General features: G+C 42.4%; 1 protein-coding gene across 2 annotated transcripts in view; it reads left to right on the top strand.

The window, feature by feature from the left end:
- Nucleotides 1-27,430, top strand: part of NR3C2 (nuclear receptor subfamily 3 group C member 2) — a 292,733-nt gene that overhangs the window by 143,766 nt on the left and 121,537 nt on the right. The window contains exon 2 of one of the 2 annotated variants that reach the window (XM_036031871.1): nucleotides 2,828-2,979. In XM_036031871.1, coding sequence (XP_035887764.1) covers nucleotides 2,828-2,979 — 152 coding nt within the window. The remainder of the gene's footprint in view (nucleotides 1-2,827; nucleotides 2,980-27,430) is intronic. The other variant, XM_028520129.2, reaches the window with a different exon arrangement.

Genomic DNA, 27,430 nt, shown 5'->3' with positions numbered 1-27,430 from the left:
GAGTTCCCAGGGTCCAGGACTTCCAGATGGGATTTGTGGGGAGGACATGATTGAGCCCATAACTGTTACCATTGCCTGAATTGGGCAAGTCTATGGGAGGATCAGGTTTGGATCCAGGCAGGGAAAGGTTTGCAGACTTGTGCACGGGTTACATTTGAGGGACATAGCGGACACTCAAGTGGACGTGTCAAAGAGGTAGTTGAAGAAACGGATCTGAAATTCTGGTGAGCGGTCTGGGCTGGTGAGACACAGTTGGAAGTCCCTGGCATGTGGATGATATTTAAAGCCAGGAGACTGAGTGAAATCACCAAGAAAGTGAGCTTGTTGAATAGAAGGAGAGTAGAATACCAAAGTGAAGAGGGTTAAGTATCGGGACCAAAACCAAGGCTCACAAAAATGTTAAATACAGATCCCATGGATGCCTGTAGTCAGGAAGGGCAACTGCAGTTTAGGGATGACCTTTAACTTATATCCTAAATATGTACCAGTCATATTTTCTTGTGAAGTGCACGCGCAAGAGAGAGAGACAGGGTATGGATTGAGTTTTCCCGGCTGCTATGCTGCAGAAGTTACTGGTGCCGAAATGGAATGTTTTGAATGCCATAAAGAAGTCAAAGGATGGTAATAAAAATAATAAAGGGCTCTTTTCTCAGGAGAAACAACTTTGGAGAACATTGTTTCAGTCCTTGATTTCAAGAAGTCATTTTCTAGAAAGTCAGTCATGCTACAGTGCTTGGAGCAGCCAAATAGTTCCTTCGTCTGATCCTAGTGAGAACGTAGTTAAAGCACTTAAAATGGTTGTTTTCCTAAATCATTAGAACAATATTATCACATTTTCAGCTAATTTGAAAAGCAGAGACATCATTACCGTATCACAACCATTCTAGCCTTTTGGTATGTTTTCTTTCTTTTTCTTTCTTTTTTTTTTTTTTTTAAATCACATGCCTGCTGGTTCGCATGGACACAAAAGCCCTAACAGGAAGGTGAAGGCGGCCCCATAACAATCCACCCGGAGCTTTCTGGACACGTCCAGCTAGAAGTTCTCCAAGCCCTCACGCTTCCTGCTTCCTCTGCCCTCTTTCTTGGTCTGCCTGTCATCTGGTCCTGCTTCAAAACTCCGCGCTGCTCTCACCTTTCGGGAAATGCTTTCTGACTCTGTGTCCCCACCCTTTCCGGTGGGGAGAGCCGACCCCACAGCACGCCACCACCTTACCGCACACCGCAGCGCTCACTGCTCTGGTTCCCGTCCCCAGGAACGCTGAGGACAGAGGCTGGGCAGTGGTGGTTTTTGAATATTGGGTTGGCCAAAAAGTTCATTTGTGTTTTTGGGGTTTTTTGGGTTTTTTTTTTTTGTATGATGGCTCCAGAAGTGCTTAGTTTTCTTTAACTTCACTCAAAAAAAAATTGTGTTAGATTGTATTGGGACAGCTGTCATATCATCATGCATTAAAAATAATCAAAATTGATGAATTTTTGTGTAGCCATTAATTGAAGATGGAAGAAAATAGGCAACGATTTTGGTATGTTATGCTTTATTATTTAAAAAAAGGTAAAAATGCAACTGAAAAAAAAAAGATTTGTGCAGTGTATGGGGAAGGTGCCGTGACTGATTGAATGTGTCAAAAGCAGTTTGCAAAGTTTCGTGCTGGAGGTTTCTCATTGGACGATGCTCCACAGTCAGGCAGACCAGTTGAAGTTGACAGTGGTCAAATTGAGACATTAATTGAGAGCAATCAAAGTTACACCACATGGGAGAGAGCTGACATACTCAAAATACCCAAATCAATAAAGATACTGGTGAAAATGAAAAAAATGTATCCTTTATTTTATGGAAAAAACCATACAGACTTTTTGGCCAACACAAAGTTTTTATTTTCTCAGTACTTTGCACAGGGCCTGTGGTGGACAGATATTCAATAAATGTCTGCAGACTATGCATGAAAAAAAATTAGTTTCCTGCCTACTCAATACACATCTAAACTGTCAGAGAAGTAGGATTCCTTACTATAAGAATCTAAAACGTTTTGTTCAGACTGTGCCATGAACTAACACGGTAATATAGTATCCAACTTGAGAAGATTCCTTTTAAAATGTATTCACACAGATTTCTCCTTAACGGGTTAAATTTGTACCTAAAAACTATTGCTCAAAACCCTTCAGTTTCTAACCGTGAGAGATACCTGAGATATTTACCATGTGTGGCTTTTTAAAAATATATATTGACTGTGTCCCTTTGAATTAGTAAGCAAAATGAAGTAATTCAAACATACTAATGTAAAGCAACATGGAAAAATGCAGACAATTCAAGGGTGGGGTAAATTGCTAGCGGTAGAAGCAATCATTTTTTTAATTTTAATTAGTGGATAGTTGTGGAAAGAGTTATTGTTTTTTTTTTAAATCTGGCTTAATTGAGATGTATAAGCTGAGTCTGGGTGAAGAGATTTGAGAGGTGTTGTAATAGTTCTTTCTTGCTAAAAATACTTCCAAGATGACTCAGCTCAAGACCCTCCTCCCCTCTGCTCACCTTGAACGCACATTTTTGGTAAACTTCCTAAAAATAGGAAAAGGAAGGAAACAGTTTACATGTGATGATTTATTATTTCTTGATACTGACCAGAGGCTTTGCTCTTCCGAATGCTGGAGAGCATCCCTCCACCGATCGGGCTTACCCTCGTTTCCCGAGTCCCAGTGTGTGACCAGTAGTACATGCTGACTTCATTATGGAACCATGACTTGTGGTCAGTTTTGAGCTAAGCTATACTATAGTGTGTCGAAGGTGCCATTACAGTATAGTTGTAGTTATTTAAATCTTTATTTCTTTCCCCAGCTCTACTTTACGAAGTGTTTCTACTGGATCCTCAAGACCTTCCAAAATATGTTTGGTGTGTGGGGATGAGGCTTCAGGATGTCATTATGGGGTAGTAACCTGTGGCAGCTGCAAGGTGTTCTTCAAAAGAGCAGTGGAAGGTAAATGTTCATGTGGGTGTTCCTTTTACACATTTTTTTTCCTAGTGTGTAGTCTGCTTGCACAGTTGAACTCTATAGCATTATTGGGCAATAATTCAAAAAGATTTTTTGATGTCATCGGTCAGTGGTACATAGTAATAATGCCGTATCTAAAAACCGCCTAAAGGTTTCCCACTGAGCCATTTAATGGGCATGATGTGAAATTGCAAACTGAGATGACCAGTTATAAAGAGTTTTTTGTTGTTTGTTTATCTCAGTCTCTTTTTCAGTGAGACTAAAAAATAATTCTGTGTTATCGTAACTTTGTATAATCTGAAAGGGCATTTTTACTTGGAACACACAAAATTCGTTGTTTCTGCATTTCTGTCCAGTTGACTCTTGAACAACACGGAGGTGGGGCCCTGACCCCTCGAGCAGTTGGAAATCCATGTGTACCTTCTGACTCCCCCCAAATTAATTACTGATAGCCTACTATCGACCTGAAGCCTTACCAGTAACATGACGATGTGTCAATTAACACATGCTCTGTGTGTTATATGTATTATACACTGTATTTTTACAATAAAGCTAGACAAAAGGAATATTAAGGAATCTTAAGGAAGAGAGAATACATTTACAATATTTATTGGAAAAAAGTCTACATACACGTGGGTCCCTGCCATTTAAAGGGTGTTGTTCAAGGGTCAGTTGTGGAAGTTTATGCGATTGCAGCAAAGTAGAATGTTACTGTCAGTCTCACCTCTGTGACTTAGGTTGTGTTCTATACCGAATGAGTTTACTTGACAGTTACCAGGTCTCGGAGTCCTACCTTTATTCCTCCTGAAGGTTTTCAAACAGTAATGAAAGGAAAAGTTTGAGATTCTCTTTTAGGGTATGTTTTTCTTCTGTCCAACTAATCATACCTCCTAAGGAGAAACAGTCTCATAGTTTATTTTTGCCTTTCTTACCCTCACTTATAAGCAATTAATGTCATACTTAGGCCAGATGGTTTTATTAATGTTGACCATTATGACTGGTTGAAGTGTAGAATTTTTGCTATTAGTAAAAGTAGTATTGTATAATTGACATTATTTTCACTAAGGAGTTCAACCTCAAGACTCCTGGTGATGTATTTCTCGGGGAAGTTTTCTGAGAGAGAAATTGCTGCTTTGGAGACTTACACATAAATGACTCAAATATTTCATGTCTGTTTTGCTGAAGACTGCAAGGTAATATCCTTAGCTCTAGGATGAAAAAGCCGATCAATTAATTATTTCTTTGCTTCTGGGATTGACTTTGCATTATTGAATTGATATTACATGATTTCACATTATTTACATTATTAAGTATTTAATAGTCCCCAAACCCAGCACTGCATTGGTAATAGGAGTTTCATATTTCTTTCTCTGAATATGGGTTCCTGGTTACAGGTGACAGAAAATGCAACACAAACTGGCTTAAGCGCCAGTGGAAGACCATTGGTCCATGTGACTGCAAAGGCCCCGTGTGGGCCTGGCTGCCGGAGAGCAGTGGGCGGGAGCCAGGCCGTTAAGCCCAGCCCCGTTCTCCGCACTGCCTGCCTCTGCTCACGCTCCGCAGCCTGCGAGTTCTGTCAGGCCACCATCAGACAGGGTTTTCTGTTCGCATCAGCTCTTAATACAGGCCCCAGTTGACTTTCACTTGGACTCAACTTGACTCACATGCCCCGCTCCAAACCAGCTCCTGTGACCAAGGAACGCGGGGATCTCATAGGCTAGTCCTGGCCGGGGTCTGCCAACTTGAACTGCCAAGACCAAGTGTGGGCAAGGCGTGTCTCTTAGGGGAAGGTGGGTTCTGTGACCAGAAGCCTCATTTCAGGAAAATGGGAAGATTTTATTTGTGCAATAGTGAAGTTGCTTTACTTTTGAAGAGTGTGCCTCCACCCTTTCTCTTTTTTCTCAACTATCTGATTAGCTCAGTAGAAAATAACTAGTTGATATTTACCTCTGGCACTGATTCTGCCTGGACCTTCGGTTTAAGAACTCCCCTTCTGGGCTCACTAGACAGGGAACAGAATGAGGTGCTGGGTGGTAGGTGCTGCCTACGGGTTGCCTTCATATCAGAACCCAGATTTCCCCTGTTTACAGATCAGGCCTTCTCTGCTTCTGAGGCAGAAGGCTGTCTAGAAGTTTTGGCTTAGTTTTTGCTGTTTTTGAGTAATTTCTGTGGAAATAGCTGAGGAAACAATTGTTTTCTAACTGAGGTATGAAATATGAAAAAACCTAATGGCACATCATTTTCCTTCATTAGAAAGCTGATCAGTAATGGATAATGAAACTTGATGGGTATCTTTTAAGGCTTGTATTAATGTAGCTTATTTCCTATTTATTTGGAAATTAGCATTTTAGAGCTTACATGCATGAAACAAGGCTATCGATTTTAATTTTAAACTTCATGAGAGTGACAACTGACTTGTTTCTATAGTTTGTGTTAGTTTCCTGTTTTGTCCTGTGTGTGTGTGTGTGTGTGAGAGAGAGAGAGAGAGAGAGAGAGAGAGAGAAGGGGATAAATATGTGAGAAATGTGGCTGTCTTTGTGATTTAATAATAAGGTATTTTTAATGCTTTATGTAGTTTGAGGCACCGATTTCAAAAAATTATGGTCTATGGATGTTTTGTTTCTTCCCCCTTTACGAATGGAAGACACTTGGGATAAGACCCAATCAACTAGTCTATCCAGAACCATAATCTCAAACTTAGACCCATCCTAAAGTCTTATGACTCCAAACCTAGACCCAACCTAAAGTTTCACAACTCCCAATCTCACTGTGTAGTTTTTCTATTCCTCATAACTCTCAAGTTCATGAAAATTCTGCCCCGTTGTTCATCTGTTCATCTTGTTGGTAAGTAAGGAAGTGATGTCAGCATTGGGAAGACCCGGTGTGGTACACCTACTGTGCATGTGTGTATGTGTGTATGTACACATATACAAACATGTATGTAGGTTTTATGTTTGAATATTTACTAAGTTCAATTTCGGGTTTCCATGATAACCTGAAGCTCTTCCTTCAATGACAAAAGCTTCGATGAGAATGCTAAGGAGCAGCAGGTCCAGGGAGCTGAGATAAGGGGCGTCAGCTGAAGCCAAAGGGAATAACACCGCCAAGGACAGATGCAGAAATGACCACTACAGAGGAGAGGGGGTGGCGGCGGCGGGGGGGGACAGTCAGGGCTCCGAGTTTATTGGCTTCAGGTTTTGTGGCCAAGGGTGCAGCACTCCAAAGCCTGGGGTAATCGCACAGTGGTAACTGTGTAGGGAGTCTGCACATCATACTTTTAAAGTGTGGATTATGTAATCTTTGTTCTGTTTAATGGGGTGTGCTTGTGTGCTTAGGTTTTTTTTTTTTTTTCTTAAACATTTCATATAAAAACACTCAGAAGTTTCACTGGAATAACTTATTTTCCAGTAGCATCAGTTAAAAACCATATTATGGTACCTTACAAATGAAAGTTTGTCATTTTCTTTTTACATTTTGAACTGCTTGTTTGCCTTGAAGTTGTGTTGGGACCTTTTTATCTGAAAAAAAAAGCATCTGTATATATGATTACTTGGACTGGTGGTTCCTAGCTTTGCTGAAGTTCAGGCGTTATTGCATCTGTGGAATTTTCAGTCCCAGCTTTTGGTCTTTATTCATCATTAAGCTTTGATTATTATGGACTCTTAGCCAGTCCATTGCCCACAACCAAATATATATTTAGAGACAGAGAGAAAGCAATATTATGTTTAAGTGGGTTCTCCTTTATGGTGGAAACTGCGCTGGCTTTTGGTTCAGAAGACTTAGCTTTCATTTCCGGCTACGCCACTCACGAGGTGTGAGAGCAAGGCAAGCTATTTAACTCATCTGGCTCTCTGTTTCTTTATATATAAAAGAGAAATGTAGTATTTTGCTATCTTAATGTTACCATGAGAAGTTACATGAAACCAAAATGTGCGGATTTTATAAATCATAAAGTAGATTCAAAATACTAGATCTTTATTATTTTCTAAGAACAAAATGCTCAAGTTTTCTGGTCACGCCTGTGCAGAGAGATCCCGTAAATGATACAGTAGCACTGCACTGTAGGTCTTCACTGGTAATAAGCCCTTCATTTTTTTTCTTCATTAGATCTTCATTTTCCTTGTAGTAAGTTATTGTGCCCATAGAGCCACCCTCTGAGGTTGTAAAGCTCAATCTAGTCTTGTGGCTCTCAAAGTTCTCAGAGGGCATGTGGGGGGTGTGGGGGGGATGGAGTGTCTGTCACCATTTCTGGAGAGGCTCCTGCACACTTTCCAGAGTGGCCTGGCCTGTCGACACCCCTCCCCTAGTGAGCTGCCCGCCCCCCCGGGGAAGCCGCACAGTAGAGCAAACATGGACTGCCATCAACGGGACTTCCAGCCTCTTTAGGGCAGGGCAGTCTTGGCTGCAGAACCTAGCAAGACAGGACATATTTAGTAGCCACCAACTAAATGTATCATGTACGCATGTGTGGCATAGAGCATTCAAGGCTAAATGACGTCCCGCCCCTCAGAATGTGTGCAAGCCCTTGGACTTCTGATCTGCAGCTTGTAATTCCAGTCTGTGTCTTCACGGTCTCAGTCCCTCTCCAGCCGGAAGTTCTGCGTTTCACCTCACGGGTATTTTACTTTGTGATCCCTCAATGAACAGAGCTGACAACACTCCGCACGCTATTTTATTACCTCATTTCCTTTTTGGATATTCAGTGTGCATGCAGTGTCTGGAAGACACGGTTACCACAAATCATGGAAGTGTTACAAGGCTGTAAAAGAAGAGAGCTCGTTATTACGTAAAGTCAACTGGATTTATATTTTCGTAAGCAGACCAGTTAGGCGAAAGGGGCCGTGGCTTGTTAAGGACAGCCAAGCCAAAGAATGCCAGTTTCCAACTCGGACGTTTCCCCTTAAGTAAGAGACTTAGAATAAATCTGTTTCCTGAAGTGAAATTGCTCCAAAAGATATTAATCTCAGGGTTCCTCAAATAGAGGCAGTATTTTAAGACAACCAGCCAGTGACCATATATATACCTTATTCCTTTTGCATGAAGTTCATAGCATATAGGTTAAAAAAAAATCTTTAAATTCAAGGTTGATTATTCCATGGGGGAAGATGTTTTTATGAAAATGTAATGACAGATTAATCATTTTCTTTGCTTTTCTAAAATTTATGAGTAAACTGAAGAGGCCCAGAGAACAGCATCAGAGGGTGTCGCACAGCCCAGTTACCCCTCCCAGTGCTGCGTGTGCTCGTGAGAAAAGGGGACAAGCCGGCAGGCGTGCGAGCATGTGGGGGCATAGGGCCAGACAACCCCGTTGTGCCGCACGCTGGACAGCTTACGTGTAGTGGACATGCACTAAATCCGGGTGGTGTTCTACAACGATTGAGATATAGCTCTCCCTTTATAACTGGCAACATGAAATTAAGGAAATAACTTAATGCACGTTTACTAGATGTCTTCACTTTGTGATATGATATGGCCCCCAGGGCTCCCCATGAGCCACTGCCAGAGGCTAGTAGACACCGAAGTCCACTGTCACCGCCCCCGAGCTACTGAGTCAGAGCTGGGAAACCAAAGATGGTTTTAGCTTACCTTTTTCTCACCAAACGCTTTAAAGGTTAAGTATTTTTCCCCTTTACCAGAATGTAGGAACCAGGTACCTGATTCTTTCTAATACCTACCATAAGAGCTCAAACAGATACCTCCCCAGTAGATTATAACTATCATTTTAATGAACACTACTTTCCTCCCTACATATGCATAAGGCTTTAGCATTCATTGCAAATGATTGCTGAGATTTTTTTTATCCCTCCATGGGGTTGCTATGGGAACACATAGAAGCATGACATTTAGCCCAGCCTGGAAGGTCCGGGAAGGCTTCTTAAAGAATTGACCCAAAACTGAATCTTGAGATATTAGATTCGGCAATGGTTCGAGGACTAAGGACCAGCTGTCTGCACAGGGCACCAGAACTAACTTCATGTTTCCACTGTGAAAATTCACGGTGCAAGGTGACAGAAGGTAGGGCCACACGTGCAGGTTGGGACGGGATCCTGGACTCTTGGGGACCAACCTCTGACTGTTTCCGTGCAGCAGAACAGTAAACTCAGCGCTGCAGTTACTATCTGGCTGCAGGGAGGTGTGCCCATTTGAAGGGGGCCAGCTCTGGGGGCTGTTTTACATCATTTGGGGAAGGGAGGTGCAGGGATAGAAATAGACTGACAGTGTTGGTTAAACAAGGCTCCTTGGGAAGTGTCACTGGCAGTTCTGGACTGGAACTGAAGAGGCAAAGATCTAGGGAGATTCCCCAGGCTGGACTGCCAATGTCTTTGCTAGGGCTAGGAAGACTGGAGCAGCTCTGGGGGCACGAGAGCTTCTTTATTTTTTTATTTCATTTTATTTTTTCCCATTGCCATTTAGTCTCTTTTTTCCCCCTCGCCACAATCACCACACTAAGAACCTTTTCTTAGAACAAAAGAAAAGGTTCTTTCATTCAGTAAATGTTTATTCAGTATCTACTAAAGGCCAGACACCATTCTAGGCAGACATAGGGACGTCTTGAGTGAAGGTCAAAGGAACAAAATAGACGAAGATCCCTGCCCAGGTGGAGCCTTACCTTCTAGTGAGGGGTGGTAGAATGGTTGAGCATAAGAAACTAGTTACTTACGTAGCGTATGAAAAGTTGGTAAGTCTATGGGAGAAAAAAGCATTGCCAGAAGAGAGAGAGAGTCAAATACAGTTTGGGTTAGGACAGTGCACTTGACATGTCTGTAGGCCAGTCAAGTGGCTCTAACAGGAAGTTGGCTATGTGAGTCTGAAGCCTGGGGAACAAGCAAGACTGAAAATAAAGATTTTAGAATCATCATCCGTGAGAGTAGATGCGTTTGCATAAGAAATGGGTATTTGGAGAGGTTAGAACCTCAGAGGACATAAATCTAGAACATTGTGTGCATGTGTTACATGTATGTGAATTATCTTTCTCTTCCTTTCTCCAAGTTTGCACACAGAAAAGTCTTCATTACTTGGTCTGGTTATTCCTAGTGTAGCTGAAGTTCAGATATTATTGCATCTGTGGAATTTTCAGTCCCAGCTTTTGGTCTTTCTTTATCATTAAGCTTTGATTATTGTTGAGTTTTAGCCAGTCCAGTGCCCACAACCAAACATGATCCAGGGAATTTGATTTTTGCTACACAGTGCAGAGAAAGCAGCAAACATGTAACAGGTGCTTGAACTGTTTGATTGATTGATGATTGATTGATTGATTGATGATTACTATTTAAGTATACAGATGGGAGTCACTGTCATGTCTGTCACTGTCCCTGAAGTGGAAGGATGTTGAAGTAATTTACTAGAACATGATTTGAAGTGGGGACATTTGGGCCACAAGTAAGTTGGCATTATCCAAAGAGAGCTTCGTGTAGCTTACATTTTCACATAAAGGTACTCTTCAGATAGCAAACTTGAAAAGTATAAATTAGAAGCACAGTACATACTTCTCAGACTTATTTCCCGGGTCGCTGTGTTTGTTCACAACCCGTCTTGTGGGCCAAAAGAAATCCAGAGCAGTCAGCAGCTTCCCATGGGTTCAAATGGAGTTTAAAATAGGGGAACGGAAACACAAGACAAAGGGATGATGAGAGCCGAGAGCCAGACGTGGAGCCAGGACTGGGGAGGATGCAGAGACTGGGAGCCCTGGGGCCTTTGTAGAGACCGGCCACCGTTTTGGCTGCTAGCCTTCTAGCAGCCAAACCCAAGACAGTGCTGAGTCAGCGGACCCACAATGTTCTTACAGACTAGTCCAGGGGGGTGCCTGTTGATGAGGAAACGTTCATGGATGACTTTATTTTCAATGTACCTGTTCTTTCCATGGGTGTTAGAGCCTGAAATTTAAAAGGGAACTCTTGCCCTGGCTGGGGTAGCACAGCGGATTGAGTGCATGCCTATGAACCAAGGGGTCGCTGGTTCAATTCTTGGTCTAGGGCACATGCCTGGGTTGTAGGCCAAGTCCCCGGAAGGGAGCATGTGAGATGCAACCACACATTGATGTTTCTCTCCCTCTCTTTCTCCTTCCTTTCCCCTCTCTCTAAAGATAAATAAAATCTTTTTGAAAAAGGAACTCTCTCACTGGTCCTGATGGGGTAGTTTGGTTTATCTGAAGGAGTGGCACTGGAACAGGGATTTACTCTGCGAATCACCTGCCCCTCTTACGGTAGCTGCCATCTGTGGAGCAGTGGCTGGGTGCCTGGCTCCGCGCCAATTGCTCCATGTTTTATCTCGTTTATGCCTCACAACAGCCTTTTTGAATCTGCAAGTTTTGTGAGTTTTGAAAGGTGCTATCTTTCCATCTTAACTCTAAGCCACTGTTGTGACCAGGAAAGCACTGACTATTTTTACCAAGGATTCATAGTATGACCCTTCAACTCTTAAAGTTAGTAGCAATAATGGCGAATATCTGAGTACTTATTTTGTGCTCATGAGGCTAAGAACTTTGTATATTTTCAGTGTAATTTACATAATAATTCTGTGATATAAATAGGATTATTACCTATCCTCCTGTTAGAAATCAGTTACCTGTAGAACTAGCACAAGGTCACCCAGGTTGAAGGAAGTGGCGGAGGTGGGATTTGAACCCAGGAAGCCCAGGCATTCCAACTCTGTACTTTATATATAAGCTACACGGCTGCTCACAAGAGTTCTATCAAATCCCAACTCTTTTTACCCATCAAAAAGTAGGGCAGCATCTCTGCCTTTATAACACTTATGAAGAGCACATTGTAATCTAAGTTATCCCGCTCTACCCTAAATAATTAACTCCTAGCCATTTCAAGTTAAAACTCTAATTTGAATTGCTGTTGCCCTAATGGGAAAGAAATTGGGTAGTCTCTATTTTTTCTTAAGGAATGAACTCCATATTTTAAAAAAAATTACCATTACCACCTTTAACATCTTGATATTAATTTAGAGCTCTATTTAAAATTTTTATCTTCCTGTGTTTCATTTCCTGGGTGTGATAAAAATTAGATGTAGCCTGTGAGGCTCAGAGAACCATCGTGAGAATGGCCTTCCTCCGGCAAAACGGAAAGCTACTAACGCGTCTGCTTCGGGCTCTCTGCTTCTTGCCTAGTGGCGGAGAACAGACCCGTGAGCCGAGGGACACAGCGCTACTCTCATGGAAGTTGTACTCGTGGTGCAATTAGGATTATACAACTTACAGGATTGGATACCCTTGAGAGTGATTTGACGCCCCAGAATGAAAATTGCTAAATTGACTGCAATCAAATGCCAAAATAGCTCCCTGGAAGGATGGGAGGAGGAGGAGGCCTTTAGGCACTGAGGTAGAGGGGGGAAGGCGGAGGCTGGACCCTGAGTCCCTTGGCTAGTGCAGGCTCATGCCCAGGGGCAGAGTGGTGTCCGTCTGAGTGAAGACCCTGAGGTCAGATTATGGAAGACCCTCAGATTGGAATGAGAAATCTCAGCCCTTCTTTAAATACAGCAAGTCTTTTCATAAGGTTCTTTATAGTGGAAAGAATCAACCGGTGGCCTAGGTGGTTGTTTTGTCCCTTGGCGCTGTGCAGTGGTTTATGGCAGGGACTGCCTGGAGAAAGAGAAGACACCTGGGCTGGGATTGAGGAGGATGGGAAGGAAAAAGGGGCCCTACCTGTGATAGAACGGGTGCAGCGGAGTGGGAGGCAGGACCCAAGGGGTGGGGAGGAAGACTCAGCAAGCCTGATGGGGGATTAGTGCTGGAGATGGGTAGGGATCTCTGACAGAGATCTGGGGAGAAAGCACTTTAAGAATGCAGGCCCTGGCCAGTGTAGCTCAGTGAATTGAGCTCGGGCTGAGAACCAAAGCATTGCAGGTTCGATTCCCAGTCAGGCCCTGTGTTGCAGGCCACGGCCCCCAGCAAGCACACACTGATGTTTCTCTCTCTCTCTCTTTCTCCCTCCCTTCCCTCTCTCTAAAATAAATAAATAAAATCTTAAAAAAAAAAAAAAAGGAATGCAGGCGATGGACCGAGGTTAGTACTGTCGAGAGTTCAGAGATCAGCCCTCCCAGGGAGATAAAACAGTCCAGGTCAAGAGGACTGGAAAAGCAGAGACAAGATTCTGAAAAAGTTCACTTTTTACCTGGAGATATTTTCCGGAACATTTTAAAATGAAGAAATGGCATAGTTCGGTCTTAGGCGGTTTGGCAGGTGGGTTTCATTCTAGGCAACAGATGTCAGTGGCTGCTATGGCTACCGGGTGCAGTGGATGGGAAGTTACCCAGCGAAACTGAAAGCCCGGCGAAGGCGTTGGGCCCACGGCACCAGCGGAACAGGCCTGCTGCATGCAGTGCTCACTGGGGTACTGCGTGCTGTTGTTGCTCCTCGTGGAGGGACTCAATGATGATTTTAGCAGCTTACAGCACTGCAGGGAGCCTCAACATGAAGCAATTAATGACTGAGAAGGCAGAAAATTTCTGTAGCAAATAGAAGAAAATACCAGTGTTTCAAGCCCCCCAAATTCTTTCCTGCAATTTTGTGCTCTTCAAAGACAGACATACTGAGCATAGGGATTTTCTTTCTTTTAACCTTATTCCTTGGTATTTACGTTCACTACCCATCTGATAAGGATTTTTGTAGGGATAAGCAGATCCCTGTAACACAGACACCCACAGGCAGGCGTGCTTGCACATACATGCACATGCACACACACACGCTTGCAGCGCTCTGCCCCACCTCCCTCAGTCACCCAGTAATTGCTGTCCTGGGACTCAGGAGAGGAGGGGCGTCCTTGAATGTGAGCAAGAAGACTTCAGAACCACCTGGGATTGATGTGTGCACACGCTCACACTCTCTCACACTCACACACCTGCCTCGTGTATCAGAGACCAAATCCACGTCTAGGGGAGACCAGCTTGACACCATGGGAAGAAGCTCACAGCTCTTCTAAGCAACGTAGATTGTTTCCGGTTTGTGTCCTGGCGGTGGCCATCTTTGAAGCTCTGTAGTAAAGGCCAGATCCTAGAATTTGCTGACTCTAACGGTGCATTTACAGAACCACCGCCTTCCTGTGCGTGCTGTGCTGCTAAGGCACAGCGACTCCTGTACCCCACACGGCACAGAGCCGTCCCCAAGCAAGAGTGAGGAGTGTGTTTTCTCCTTACAGGCATAAGACTGAGGCTCCATTTAATCACTGGCATTTCAAAACCTAATGCATCTTTGCAGAAATGTTTTATTTTTCTAATGGTAAAAACATGAAATAAAACAAGTGAAATAAAACAAAAGATTAAAGAATATAAATCTAGAAGGATATCATAACTGTCAACAAGAATTGAAATTACTTATAGCATATTAGCTGAGGAGTCAATGGGGTGAGATTTTGGGGAAATTTAAGAGGAATTCATACTTCTATGTAGCACTGTAAATACCGTACAAGTTCATTAAATTTGTTTTAGCAGAATCAAAACTATAATTGGGGGGGAAGCAACTACTTTTTCCTCCCTCTTCCTCCTCCTCCTATTTTTATTTTCTTCTCCAGTTTGGAAGGAACAACTAGGACTTGAGTTTCTCCAAAATTCATACCACCCTCTTAGAAGCCACACTGACCACCGTTTCATTTTAGTGAAAGTTTTCTTGGGTATTTCCCAACAACTGGAACACTTACTGTGAGAATTTTCCAGTAAGAACCCATATAAAAAGGCATCACCACCATAGGTTCCAAAGTCATGTTTATGCCCAATACAGTGTGAGTAGAACGAGAATTGGCCTCGGGGTCAAAGAGCCTGGACTTCAGTCCACAACGGCATTGCCCACTCTGAGGCTCGGGGCCAACCTGGAACGTCTGGTCCCCCTCCTACAAACAAGAGAAAAGTCAGCTCAACCTGTCTCAGAGTTAGGAGGCTACACAAGTGCAGATACATTGAAGCTCACGTACAAACAATAAAGAATTGCTTTGCAAACATTATAATGTTGTTAAAAAGAGGTTTCCCCTTTTTAGGGAGTAATGTAATCAATACACCTTCTTTCTCAATAAAACGTAGAATATTTAAACTGTAGACACCTTATATGCACAGTAAATAACTGATTTGAAAAGAAACAGCAACCATTAAAGGAAAGCATATATTTCTGCAGGCCAGGCTCGGGATTTTGACCTCCTCCTCCCTGGCACGGGCAGGCCTGTGCTGTGTGTGCGTGAGCTCCTTCCCAAGGGCCACGGAGGGGAAGCCTGTGTGTCCTAGATCAGGGTTCCAGTTCAGTCCGCCCCAACACATGATCACAGAACAAAGGGTTGTAACACTCCTTCCACATCTTACACAGTGTGGAAGGTCACAACTACCTTTTACTTTCTTCTTCTTTTTTTAATTAACTGTGCCAAGATTTCTAAAACACCCTGCACTCTCCTACCCTCCCACTCGTGGTGAATGACTTAATTGGAACCCCAGCGCAGAATTAGCCCGGGCCGATTGTTTTTCATCTGGCCTGCCCCACAGCATTCCCCCAGTTGAACCACGCTCAGCAATTTGATACTACTTGTATTACATAAGTACTAATTGTTTTGTTTTTTACTAACCAATGTGAACTGAAGTTGCATTCCAACAGAGAATAAGAATGAAGAGTATTAATAGCCATTAACTACACACCTTAAAGAATAATCACTTTTTAAAGGAGAAGAGATGGTGAAGTTGTTAAGAGAAATGCCATTATTAAACGGTATTGGATAAACAATTCCTTCAAACAACCTTCCCTTTCCATTTTTAAAATTAAATGTACTTCTGACTCATCTGATTATGACTTAGACTTATTTTAAGAACTTTAGTTGCCGTAATTGGTGATACTTAAAAATATTTATGTTATGTCTCCCAAATATTGAAATAGCTGACTTTTGCCTAATTTAATCAGCATTTCACAAAAACAAAGCTGTAGTAGACTAAGGTCAGGTGTCAGTGACGTGTTAAAAACCCAGGTTCAGAACTCAGAGAATCCTTTGAGCCAGGAACAGGTGCTGAGCAGAGAAAGGAAGAAGCAGGGAACCCACAGGGCCAGAGCTGAGTTGGGATAAAGCAGACATTGAAGATGGGAAAGAAAAACATCCCACCTGCACCCACAGTGTCGGATCCGACAGAAAACAGGCACGTTCACTCAGTTCAACAAACGCCTGTGCAGTGCCTGCTGCCTGTCATACGGCCGAGGCACTGGGAGTGCGCTGTGGTCCGTTCTCAGTAACGAAAGGGCGCGGGGATCTCAGAGACTACCCTGCACTTCATTCTAAGCTGCGCACATTTTGTTTCTTTAAATCACGTACTGTACACCATATCTTGAAAAGTACCTGTAAAGCAAAAATAATCATATTGCGCCTTAAGAATTAACATTGTCTTTTTCAGTGAAGCAGTACAAGTTGCAGAAGAAATGAAATGGAACTGGGAGAGTTCCCTTTTTACAAAGATTCTCAATGTTGAACTCAGTTTACTAGGCAGAACGTTGGAGTTTTCAAGTACTGGTGGCTACCTTCTTTATTTGGACTAAGTTGTATTGTCATGACCCACAGGGAAGGGACGGGCAGGAAAAAGAAAGTATTTTAGTGGCAAACATTGACCTCTATTGAGCCATTAATTCACCCTTTGTAAAGACAACCCAGGAAAATAAAGCAAGTTTTAAATTACTTGAAAAATCAAGCAGACTGTCTTCCCTACAGTGAGGAGAGAATGTGTCAGAAGTATAACATAAAGTCTGTTTTCTTCATTTATGTAGGAAAGCGGAGGAGGCTTTCTGTTTTGTCTTCACTGTAACTTATTACCTAAGCACTAACTGTGCTGTCTCTTTCTTTTCTTTTCTTATTTTGCTATCCAAAATGACCAGAAATTACAATTTAAAAAGGAATAGTAATTTTGAGTATTAATTAGCATTAGTAAAAAATCACTGTTTTTAAGAGACAATAGATGGAGAAATAATATAGAAATACCAATATCCAATGGTTTTAGTTATAAAATTCCTCAAAACAATATTCACTTTAGAATTTCTTGATTACTTTCCCTCCACATATATGATTATGATTTTTTGAAGATTCTCAGTTGCTAACTGGACTACAAGAAGAATGTCATTTCAGATACTTGTGTCTGAGGTACTTTCATTAACAACTTTTTTAAGATTTATTTATTCATTTATTTTTAGAGAGAGAGAGAGGGAGAGAAATATCAATGTGTGAGAGATACATCAAATGGTTGCCTCTTGCACATCCCTGATTGGGACCTGGCCCACAACCCAGGCAAGTGCCCTGACTGAGAATCGAACCAGTGACCTATTGGTTGGCAAGTTGGTACTCAATCTGAGCCACAACAGTCAGGGCTCATTAACGAATTTTTTTAAATCACCCCTATATTAAATATTATTTTTACAGTTACCAAAACATATTAAAGATTTAAGTTGAGACATTAGTGAACATTTTTAAACATGTAGCATGTTAAATAGTTTTTTTTTCTCTAGTAATTGCATTACCACATCATTCTTTCATAAGTTACAGGTGACTGGCTTGGGGAAAAGCAGTTAGTTAAAGGGTATGTCGTTGTGCAGAGAGGTGTCTACCTGTGAGGTAATAAGTGTGCTGCCTGCTGCAGACCAGTCTCTGTGAAACAGACGCCACTCCATGCAGAGTTACAGAAGGGGCTTTCTGCTTTCCTTCGTATCATGTGAGAAGGGGACACCAGCCACTTTCTTACATTCAGGTGTCTAGGTCACGTTGCACATACCTACTCATCCTTATTGAATGGCCCAGTAAGAGATCATTTGGAAATCAGTTTCAGACAATGACTGACTTTATATTGCACAGATAAAACATAGTATAAATCATCTTTCCACTGTCCGAGATCCTATTAAGATCACATAATAAAATAAATCTGCTATCATATATAAACAAGATCATAATTCCATTTCCTTTTACAAAGTTTCCATCAATAAATAATAAATCTGAAAGCCATAATAAAGCATAATATACTGAAAATGTTGCATATCTTCTTCTATCTTCCATATTAAAATGGCTGCACAAAAATTCACTAATTTTTACAAGTTTTTTTTAAATGCATGCTGATATGACAGCAGTCACAGTACAATCTAACAAGACTGTTTCAAGTGACGTTAAAGACAGCCAAGCGCTACTAGAGAGCCATTGTACGGAAAAAGCCAAAGGAGCTTTTTGGCCGGGGCATGAAACTCAAACATACACCCATTCAACAGTGACCCCCTACTCTTCCCGCCCTCCCCCAGCTCCTGGCAGCCACCATTGTACTTTCCAGCTTTGTGTGTTCTGTTTTCTCACGAGTGCTTTTCATTTTAGATTAGTAAGTGAAGCTAGGTGATAGTGTCTCATTTTCCGTATTAAAGGTTAGATGTACCATGTTATCCCTGGAATCATGACCTTAGGAGCCTGTGTTCAGATCCTGGTGTCGCTGTGTGTACTGTTCATCATGGTGAGCCTTTACTTAATGCCACTGCGAGCAGGTGCTGAAATGGACAGTCTGTGGCTTCATTTCTGTACAGTGTCCGTAGGAGTTAAGGAGCACCCTCATTTTCTATAAGGAAGCTATCAGACGAATGAAGCCACGTATCCATAGTCATACTGCGGGAGGCCGAGGTGGGGATGGCGTGCAGGTCTTTCTGACTCCACACTGTCCTTTGTTGGACTTCACGATGTCGCACTGCGGGCCCTAGGACCTGGGGCGAGGTTCCGGCTAGGAAATAAAGGTAGGGTGATACCTGCCTAACTCCTGACATTTGGGCAATTGGAGAGGATGTATCTGCCAATCACCTAGTATGTTGTGGACATTAAATAAATGATAGCTGTTTGCCGTGTCCTTATCGCTTGTCAGACTGGACATAACGTCACTGAGTATGCGAAGCTCAGAGTCAGGGATGTCAAAATCATTCTCACCGGGGGCCACATCAGCCTCGCAGTTGCCTTCAAAGGGCCGAATGTAATTTCAGGACTGTAAAATATAGTCCTAAAAGGAGTATAAATATAACTATTCCTTAACTCTTAAGGAGTTGAAATTACACTCAGCCCCATGAAGGCAACTGTGAAGCTGATGTGGCCCCCAGTGAAAATGAGTTCGACACCCCTGCTCTAAGTGGTTACTTGGTGGACTGATATGTACAGTGTCAGAGGAACAATAATTGTACATCATTAAATATAAAATATGTATTTGAAACCAATAAGGGGCTGCTTGGAATCCTGGTGAGAATAAATACCATCGAAATTGGATGTAGGCTTAGGGGACACAGCTTTTCCGGTTGTTAAAATAGTTCTGCTTTGTTATCAAATCAGGTGATGGATGGCATTAAAAGCTATAATACTATTTGATACAATTTTGCAGAAGAGATTCACAGCACGATACCAACTGTGGACGCAGATCCCAAACTAATTTTTGTAAAAGGAGTAATTTTCATTTTACTAAATTCCTGCCCGCATAAGCCTGATGCAGACGTATCCTTTAAAAACACTTTTACAAGATAAAGGAGTGCAATAATTGATTTTAAAAAATACTTGGCAGTTTCTCTCCTGTCAAGATCAGGTCTGCAGAAACCAATGCACACTGGCAGCCTCGGCTAAGAACCTGCGCGCTTGCTCCTAAACAGCAGTGCACGGTGAAGCCCACCTCCATTTCTTCGTGTGCAACTGTGACAACAGCTTATATTTGCATGTGTGTTCCTGCCAGTAACCATGCAGTGTTAGGTGGCCTGGCCAGGTTTGAGCCCAGCTTCAGCTCAAACCTGAATCTGACTCCAGAGCCAGCACAGTTCCTGATAAAGTAACCGACACCCTGAGTGTGGCATGCTGGGGAAAAGTGGAGAGAGGAAGTGCGCCTAGGTTAGAAATTTTTAACTGGAGTTGATTTACGTTGTCCAAAAGTAATTTCGTAAGCTTCTGCTGCCTTTCCCTGGAAACAGCTGGGATGCTCACTGCTCTCGTCCCCAAGCCTATAGCCAACCAACCCCTGAAAAGCAAATGTGTGAACTGAGAATGGCTGTCGTATCATTGGCCTTTCCCACGAAGGGAGTCAGTGTCTCCGGCTAGGTCTCAGCTCCATCTGTCCAGGTGGTAGCTTGTCAGGGCTCCCCTGCCAGCCCCGCCTCTGTGCATGCTGCGGACCTGTTGGTACATATTAGCCAGGATGTACTCTGGTATAAACTCGTTCTCTTACGTAAGTGACTGTCTGTCCCTCAGAGCAACCCCTCTTAATAACTTTGTTCACATCGCCAGTTGTAAATGATCTAACCACAGGAAACTTTCCTGTTGCAGAAATTACAGTGGTAATCATACCGCACTTTTCTTCAATAAACTGGCACCGAGGTCATACTTGGCACACTGGTCAATTCAGCACATGATTCGCTTTCCAACACTTCCAGATGCTCTTTGCCATCGTGGGGAATGGGAATGGCCTCGAGTTTTCAACCCATGAATATGTCACTGCAGAGTCATGAGCACTGTTGTGAGCCGGCCAGGGTACCCCACTTACCGAAAAGCCCGCACTATGTGGGAGTCTGTGTGTGGTAGTGTACTTCATTCCTTAGTGCATGAGGGGTGCCATGGAGCCCTTTGGAACCCAGGGGAGCTGGTCTGGTTTCACACAGAACCCAGGAAGGGTGTTAAGTGGATACTGGAAACCCCTTGAAAACTAATCATTGCGGCAGTTAAATAAAGGAAAAGTAACTTTGCTCTGAGCTGTTTTTCATAATAGTAATCAGTAGAGTATAGTAGTATTTGAGGCAATCTTATTGATCATACGACCATCCTTCCCAGATCTTTTGTCCTTTCTAAAAACCACTTTATTGCAACATGATCAGCCTGTAAAAAGCGATGTCTAGACCTTAGTCTTAAATAATAGTGGTGGATGGAACAGTGCTTTGAAAATGGCTAACAGATTTCACATTCAGAATAGCTTTATTGCTATAATGAGCAGTTGTAGATCTTGGGTTATTCGCGTCCGCCACCCACCGAGCCTCCTCACCACGCCCTAACGCAGCCCCTGTCGGAATGCATCTCTTCCCCGGCCCCTGGGCCCGCTGGCATCGGGCTGATGAAACTAGCGTCTCCTCGCAGTGGGAGCCTCTCCCTAATCCTCAGCTAGTGACTTCTGTCATGAGAAAACACCAGATTATTCTGACTGCTCTATGGGATGTGGCAGACGGAACGCTCAGCAAGATGCTCTGACCCTGCTCTGTCCAGCGTGGTGGAGGCAGTGGCCACCTCTGGCTGCCACGCACTGGCCGTGCGACCAGTCCGAGGCGAGGTGTGTCGCAGAGGTAAAGTGCACTCTGCATTTTGCTGACCTGGTACGGAAAATACACTACAAACTATCTCAGAGTTTTTATACTGCTTCTATGTTGAATGGGTAACATTTTGGCTAAATCGGGTTAAATATATGACATTACTAAAATTAATTTCACCTGTTTATTTTTACTTTTTAATGGGGCTACCAGGAAATTTAAACTATTTACCTCAGTGCCCTTTTCCTTTAACCCCCATTGGCTTCCTTCACCTTCACACACACACATGCACACATGTGCTCACACACACGGAGGAGCTGCCACAGGCTTCTCCACCAGACTGCCTGGTGTGGACTCCCTGAACACCATCCTCGTGAGAGAAGAGGGGACGGCACCAGGTCCCATTACAGTGTCTTCTCTGGAGCTTCTAAGATTTGACCGCCGCAGGAGAAACTTGAAAATCTGTCTGGAAAACTTTGAAAGGCCCCCAAACTCCCTGAACATTGGAGAGTCTCTTCTCACACTTCATGTTCGCAGGGTGTTTTCATCATCTCCCCGCATACTAAACACTAATAACATGCCGTTAGAAACCACAGACCTCATGCAGCTCCGGCAGCCGTACTGGACTTCCCAGCACGTTTTAAGAACCGTGCCTTCTGGTGACATAGTGGCACCTCCTGACCACTAGCCTGTTGCCCGTCCTCTGTGTCTGGGAAGTTGTCATAGTACCTTTCACATACCAGAAACTGGGAGAGTGCAGGAGACTCTCAGCGCCCTCTGTGCACTCCTGGCATCACTCTCACCAGTCCAAACCAGAGGCCGACTCAGAAATTCCCAGAGGGTGGGAAGGGAAGCGGTGTGTAAGCAGCCAGGCAAAGGGAAGGGTGGGACCCAGTGCTGAACTGAAGACTCCGTGCCTTGTATAAGGCCTGCAGGGACCAAATGTCTGGAAGCGTGTTCACCAAACTCAAGAGCCTGGACTGAACTGAAAGGTGCATGGCATTGAATGACATTCCAGAAGCACCACTTGGAATGCCCGAGTGGTGAGGGCGGCCTTGGGAGTAGATGGCCCATGAGCCTCCCCAGCATTCCTCCCGTGCTTGGCTTTGCTCTCCACGATTCCTTAGAACTCCTCAGCATCATGGAAGAACTCTGGAACCTGCACACCCCCGTGGCTTCATCGCTCTCCCCTCATGCCTCCAAACCCCTTCTTCAGCTGCACTTAGTTTATGAAAGCCCCGACCCCTCCCACGTGTCACATGTCTGTCTGAGTGTGCATCCTACCCCATGGCCTTTGCACACACAGTGCCCTCTGTTTGATCTCTCTTTCGTCCCAACACCCCGATCTGTCCCAGCTAGCCCCTCCTAGAGTGCCAGCTCTCAGTTTACAGGTGGCACCTCTGGGAAGCTCCCTGGACTCCCCTGTGTCCTGTGACGCTGGACAGACTGCCGAGTGCAGGGACGGTGCCTTATGTAGTCTTTTACTCCCTCCAGTGACACGGCATGCAGCGCGCTGCAGGTGAGTGGGTAGAGGAGCAGTAAACACAAACCTGACAGTCTCCTCAGAATCCTCTGTAGTAGTCGAACATCCATCTTCTATCATTTCTGGGAAGAATACAATATTTGAAAATTTAACTGTGGGAGAAAAATGGAAGCTTATTATCTTTTGAATTGGGTTCCTACAGTGCACCGTAATTCAACATTTAATGATGGTCTTTTGATGCAATTTATAGTTATTACTATTTTTAAATTGTTCTTACACTTTCCATCGCTTCTTCCTTCAGTGTCATTTCTGTGTTGCTTTTCCTGACCTCTCCTTTGCCTGGCAGAATGACTCCTTTGTTGCCAGGATTAGTCATAGTGATTTGCTCAAATTTCTCACATTCTTACAAATGACACTAAAAAACTGAAGTCATTTTTTTTTTTTAACTCACAGGATCTGATGGTAAAACTCAGCTAAGGGGAAACATTACTTTGACTTTGGGAAACAGCTACCACAGTTAAGTTTGAATGTCATGCTCATGTGTGACCACGTGGTTCTCTCCTGCTGAGGGGCCTCTTACAGAGCCAAACGGCAGCAAGTGGGATGCCTGAAAACAGATATTTTTGCAAAGGAAACTTGTTATTTCAAATACAAAATAGACTATAATGCTAGCAGTGATTGTAGTGATCAGTTAAGGAAAGGGAAACGTATTTGGGGGTGTCCTCAGATGGTTCGTTTTAAATATTAGTAGAAAAGTTGTATTGAGGTTTTTTATTTGGGATCCCCAAAATCTAAATTTCTCCTCGTGACATCGTAGGTAAATAGAATAAATTGTCAGAACCCACAGTTAAACTATTATTATCTTAATATCAGTGTATTTAAATGGACGATGCTAATAGTTTTGGAAGTTCATTCAGAATTAGGCTTAGCATATATAATACTCGTTTCTTGACTGGAAAATTCACACCGGTATTAATCACCTATTGTAAACCATTTTAGCTTCACAAAAGAAATATATAGTGCTGTTCAACTCTATAAAATGTATCAAGTTTATTTAGTATTCTTAATGTGATTTTTAATGCCAAATATTTTATTCTGTAATTTAATTTGTAAATGTAAGTCATTTGACTTCTGCATAAAAAGCAAAAAAAATTTCCCCATTTCATTTGTGGGCAGTGCTCCAATTTATAAGTTACTGAAGTGCTACAGAATGTAAATTCGTTTAGTTGGACTAATGAGTTCATAAAACTGTGCCACACTTCATTATCATTTAGTAGGAAATCGGTCTGGTTTGTAAGTTCCAGCTGTTTTTAATGTTTTAGTTTGATTTGGGTTTAACGTTCATGCACCTAAGTTCAAGCAGCTAAGTGCTGCTGAGAATTTTAATTGTGGCATTTTTAGTGTGAGGAAACCTTGAAAGAAATTGAAATGTTATTCAAATTCTAGGACTCCCAATGCAATAAATAGTTGTGAGGAGCATGCCTAGGTTCAGTCTTTTTCTATTTTGGACTTCTAATATAAGTTTACACTCCGAGTCTCAAAATTGTTGATGGTATTGTATAGGGCCAGTGGTTTTCAGCAATATGCCTTAAAGAATTAAACCAATTTGGGGATGAAAGTGTCTTCCCTAGAACTGGATGTTGTTTTCAAAATTTTACAATGGGATGATTGTCATGATTCTCATTTGATAAATTGTAATCTATTTTACTACATTCGGTGTTCATGGCAGTTCATAGTTCAGTAGTATATATTGTAAAGTTAAAGACCTTATTGGGACGGAAGTAAGCTGTCAGAATCAAGGGATGGGAAGAAAATAGAGATTCTCTGCAGATTCTCCCACACCCCACACCGATGGCTGAAGCTTTCCAAGGGTAGAAGCTATCGGAGGTTTTATTACAGCCCCCCCCCCAAAGAAATGGGGACTGTAGCTAAATGCCGTTAATCTTAAATGTTTTTGCACCAACTGACTTATGGCTAGAGTGATCCTGTTTCACCGGTGTGCCTGGGATAGTTTGGGCTTCCCCCAGTTATCCTGGGTGGTTGTTAATAGCACCTCCTTTCACACTCAGAAGTGCTTGGAATAGATCGTGTGGTCGCTCTGTGTGTGATGCATTGTTAGTTATGGTGACAGGTGTCCAGATCTATTCCACACTTCCTCAAGTGCATTTGTTTATTAAAAAATGCTCAAAACAATGAAATACGAACACTATCACTGATGGTAAAATCATCTAGACTTCCTTTATGGTATCCTTAAACCTTCAAAGAAAGGTTTACTGGTTAATTTTTGTAACATAAGGAATATCTATTACTAGTTGTTACATGTGAACAGTATGCATGCTGAGTGAATTATTCTAATATTACGTTATCTTTTTCACCCATATGAAAAGCCTGTAGGATGTCATCATCATCAACCGTTTGTTTTCCATTGAGACTGGAAATTTGAAAACAAAAGCACAAATGCCAATTCCTAGAGCTGACACTGAGAGAACCCAGAAGGGTTTATGTAGAAACAAGTATCAGGAGCCACTGGAGGGCAGGGGGCAGCACACCTCCACCCTCTGGAGAAAGCCTGGGTAGAAATGCAGTGGAGCGCCGAAAATATCGATTGACCAGATGTTGCGGTTTTATTCAGGCCCACTTTAGCGTCTCTAATGGTTGTCGCATTTCCTAGAGGTGGGGAAGAATAGGTGTACTCTGCTCTTTCCCACGAGGCCTGAGGTGGGGGTGGGCACCCTCTGAGAGCTACCATGGGCCAGCCTAGAAACATGGAAGAGTCGATTCAGGTCTCAAACTTGCCCATGGCTGCTGGCAGCGGCAGTCTGCCCAAGGAGAGTTATAATGGAAAAGGGGGGAATGTATATTTCTTCCCCATAACTTGGCAAGGAAGAAGTTACAATAAAGATGAAAAAAACACAGCTTTAGTTTCAAAATCTAGTTCCTGATAAGTACTGGGTTTTCAGGGTTATAGGTATTTCAGGAAGAAAACAATAGGCATGGTTCTAATATAAGGCATAACCAGGCTGTTAGGCTAACCACTGTTCAAGTAAAACTTTCTTTTACCACAAGAAAACGATAAAAAACTCCCCAACCAAGGAAAAAGTCCTACTGGTAAAAACAAAAAAAAACCCCTAAATCACAGGCATTCCTAATGCCTGTACAACTGCACAGACCAGATGAAAATCAAAGAGCTGCCCACTCACAGCAGTCGAGGTGTGTGGGTGTGAACCACACTTCAGTGGGGCAGGTAAAAGTGGAAAAAGTAAGTCAGACCTGAGTGGCTTTGTGCGATCTCGAAGCTGAAAAGAAAAAACAACCTGAACCATTCTGCTTTTAATTCCTTATATTTTAAAATAGGTTTGTTAAAAACATTACATGGAGAATTTTTTTTAATGCACAACGGAGATGAGATAGTATAATGAACCCTCATATATCCGTTACCCAGGATCAACAGTTATGAGTATAGCCCTTTTTCTGCATCGTTGGGTTGTTTTAAAGCATGTCCTGGGATCCATATATTCTTCAGTACATATCTTTAAGAGAGATGATGCCTTTAAAAGTATTAACTAAAATATAATTGTCACTTAAAATGTTAAATATCATTATCACTAAAAGAATAATCATTTAACATGTCCTTAGTATTATGTCATAAATATATCTTTTTGTAATTGTTTAAGTCAGGAACCAAGCAAGCTCCACAAATCTTAAAGTCCTAAATAGTGTATTACTAGATCATAAAGGCTAGGAGTTGTAATTGTGAGTGTGATTTATTAACCGTACCAAAGGTCTTGTAAATGTTTTCAAGATGTCATAAAGCAGTAGGTGTAGTTTAGCCCAAATATCCTGGGAAAATACTTTCATGTGCCATTGATCTTTCTAGTTTGTTTTCAAAGTTGTTGATTATTATGTCGCCTTCACGAAACCCAACTATGGAAAGGTGTGCGTGTGGGTACCATGTATTCGGTGGGTAGAACACTGTAAGGTTCTTGACTGTACATGACAGAACCAAACATGCATGTGGAGATGGCTTTGAGGGGATTGCTTGTGAGGGATGGCCAGTCTCATAATTACTAAGTAAATACGGGCCATTTATTTCAAGGGATTTCTCGGTAAGTTATTTTATCCTCACAATGAATATGCAGGTATGCGTTGGTAGTTGCAGCAAGTCTTGTTTACTTTTTGTTTTTTAGGGTAAAAGAACTAAATTTTGAAAGTCTTACTTAGTTGTGTAAAATCATTATTAGCTGTTTATCTGGACCGAGGATCTAGGTCTTGACTGGCAATAGAGAATTATGCCTTAGAACATGGCACTTCCATTCATCACTTTGCAGCCCAGCACTTTTAACAGAGCGCTACTTGAGATGATTAATTTGCCATGGGAATTGGAATATTCACCAAGGAGTGAAAATTACCTTGACAAATAGGATCTCAAACATCCTTTAGATGGCACTATTAAAAAAATCCATCTTATTTGTCAGGCCATATGACCGCCACACACATTTATGAATTTCACATTTTAGAACTCATTTTGAGTTTATATTATAAGAGCTTATATTCAGTAACTGATTATTTAAATTTTGAAAAATTTCTGAGCACCTCTTTCTCCTTCTTTAACTGTTGTTAAACTTGAGTGTGATAGGAGAAAGCCACATGGTCTGTTGAATTTAGGGCTAAGACTTAAAAAAAATAAAGGAATGTAATTATGCTTTAATTACATTCCTTTATTGAAACTT

This window comes from Phyllostomus discolor, chromosome 8 (genome assembly GCF_004126475.2).
Source record: "Phyllostomus discolor isolate MPI-MPIP mPhyDis1 chromosome 8, mPhyDis1.pri.v3, whole genome shotgun sequence".
Lineage (NCBI taxonomy): Eukaryota > Metazoa > Chordata > Mammalia > Chiroptera > Phyllostomidae > Phyllostomus > Phyllostomus discolor.
The sequence above is the reverse complement of the archived record's forward strand: the minus strand, read 5'-3'. Positions and strand labels throughout refer to the sequence as shown.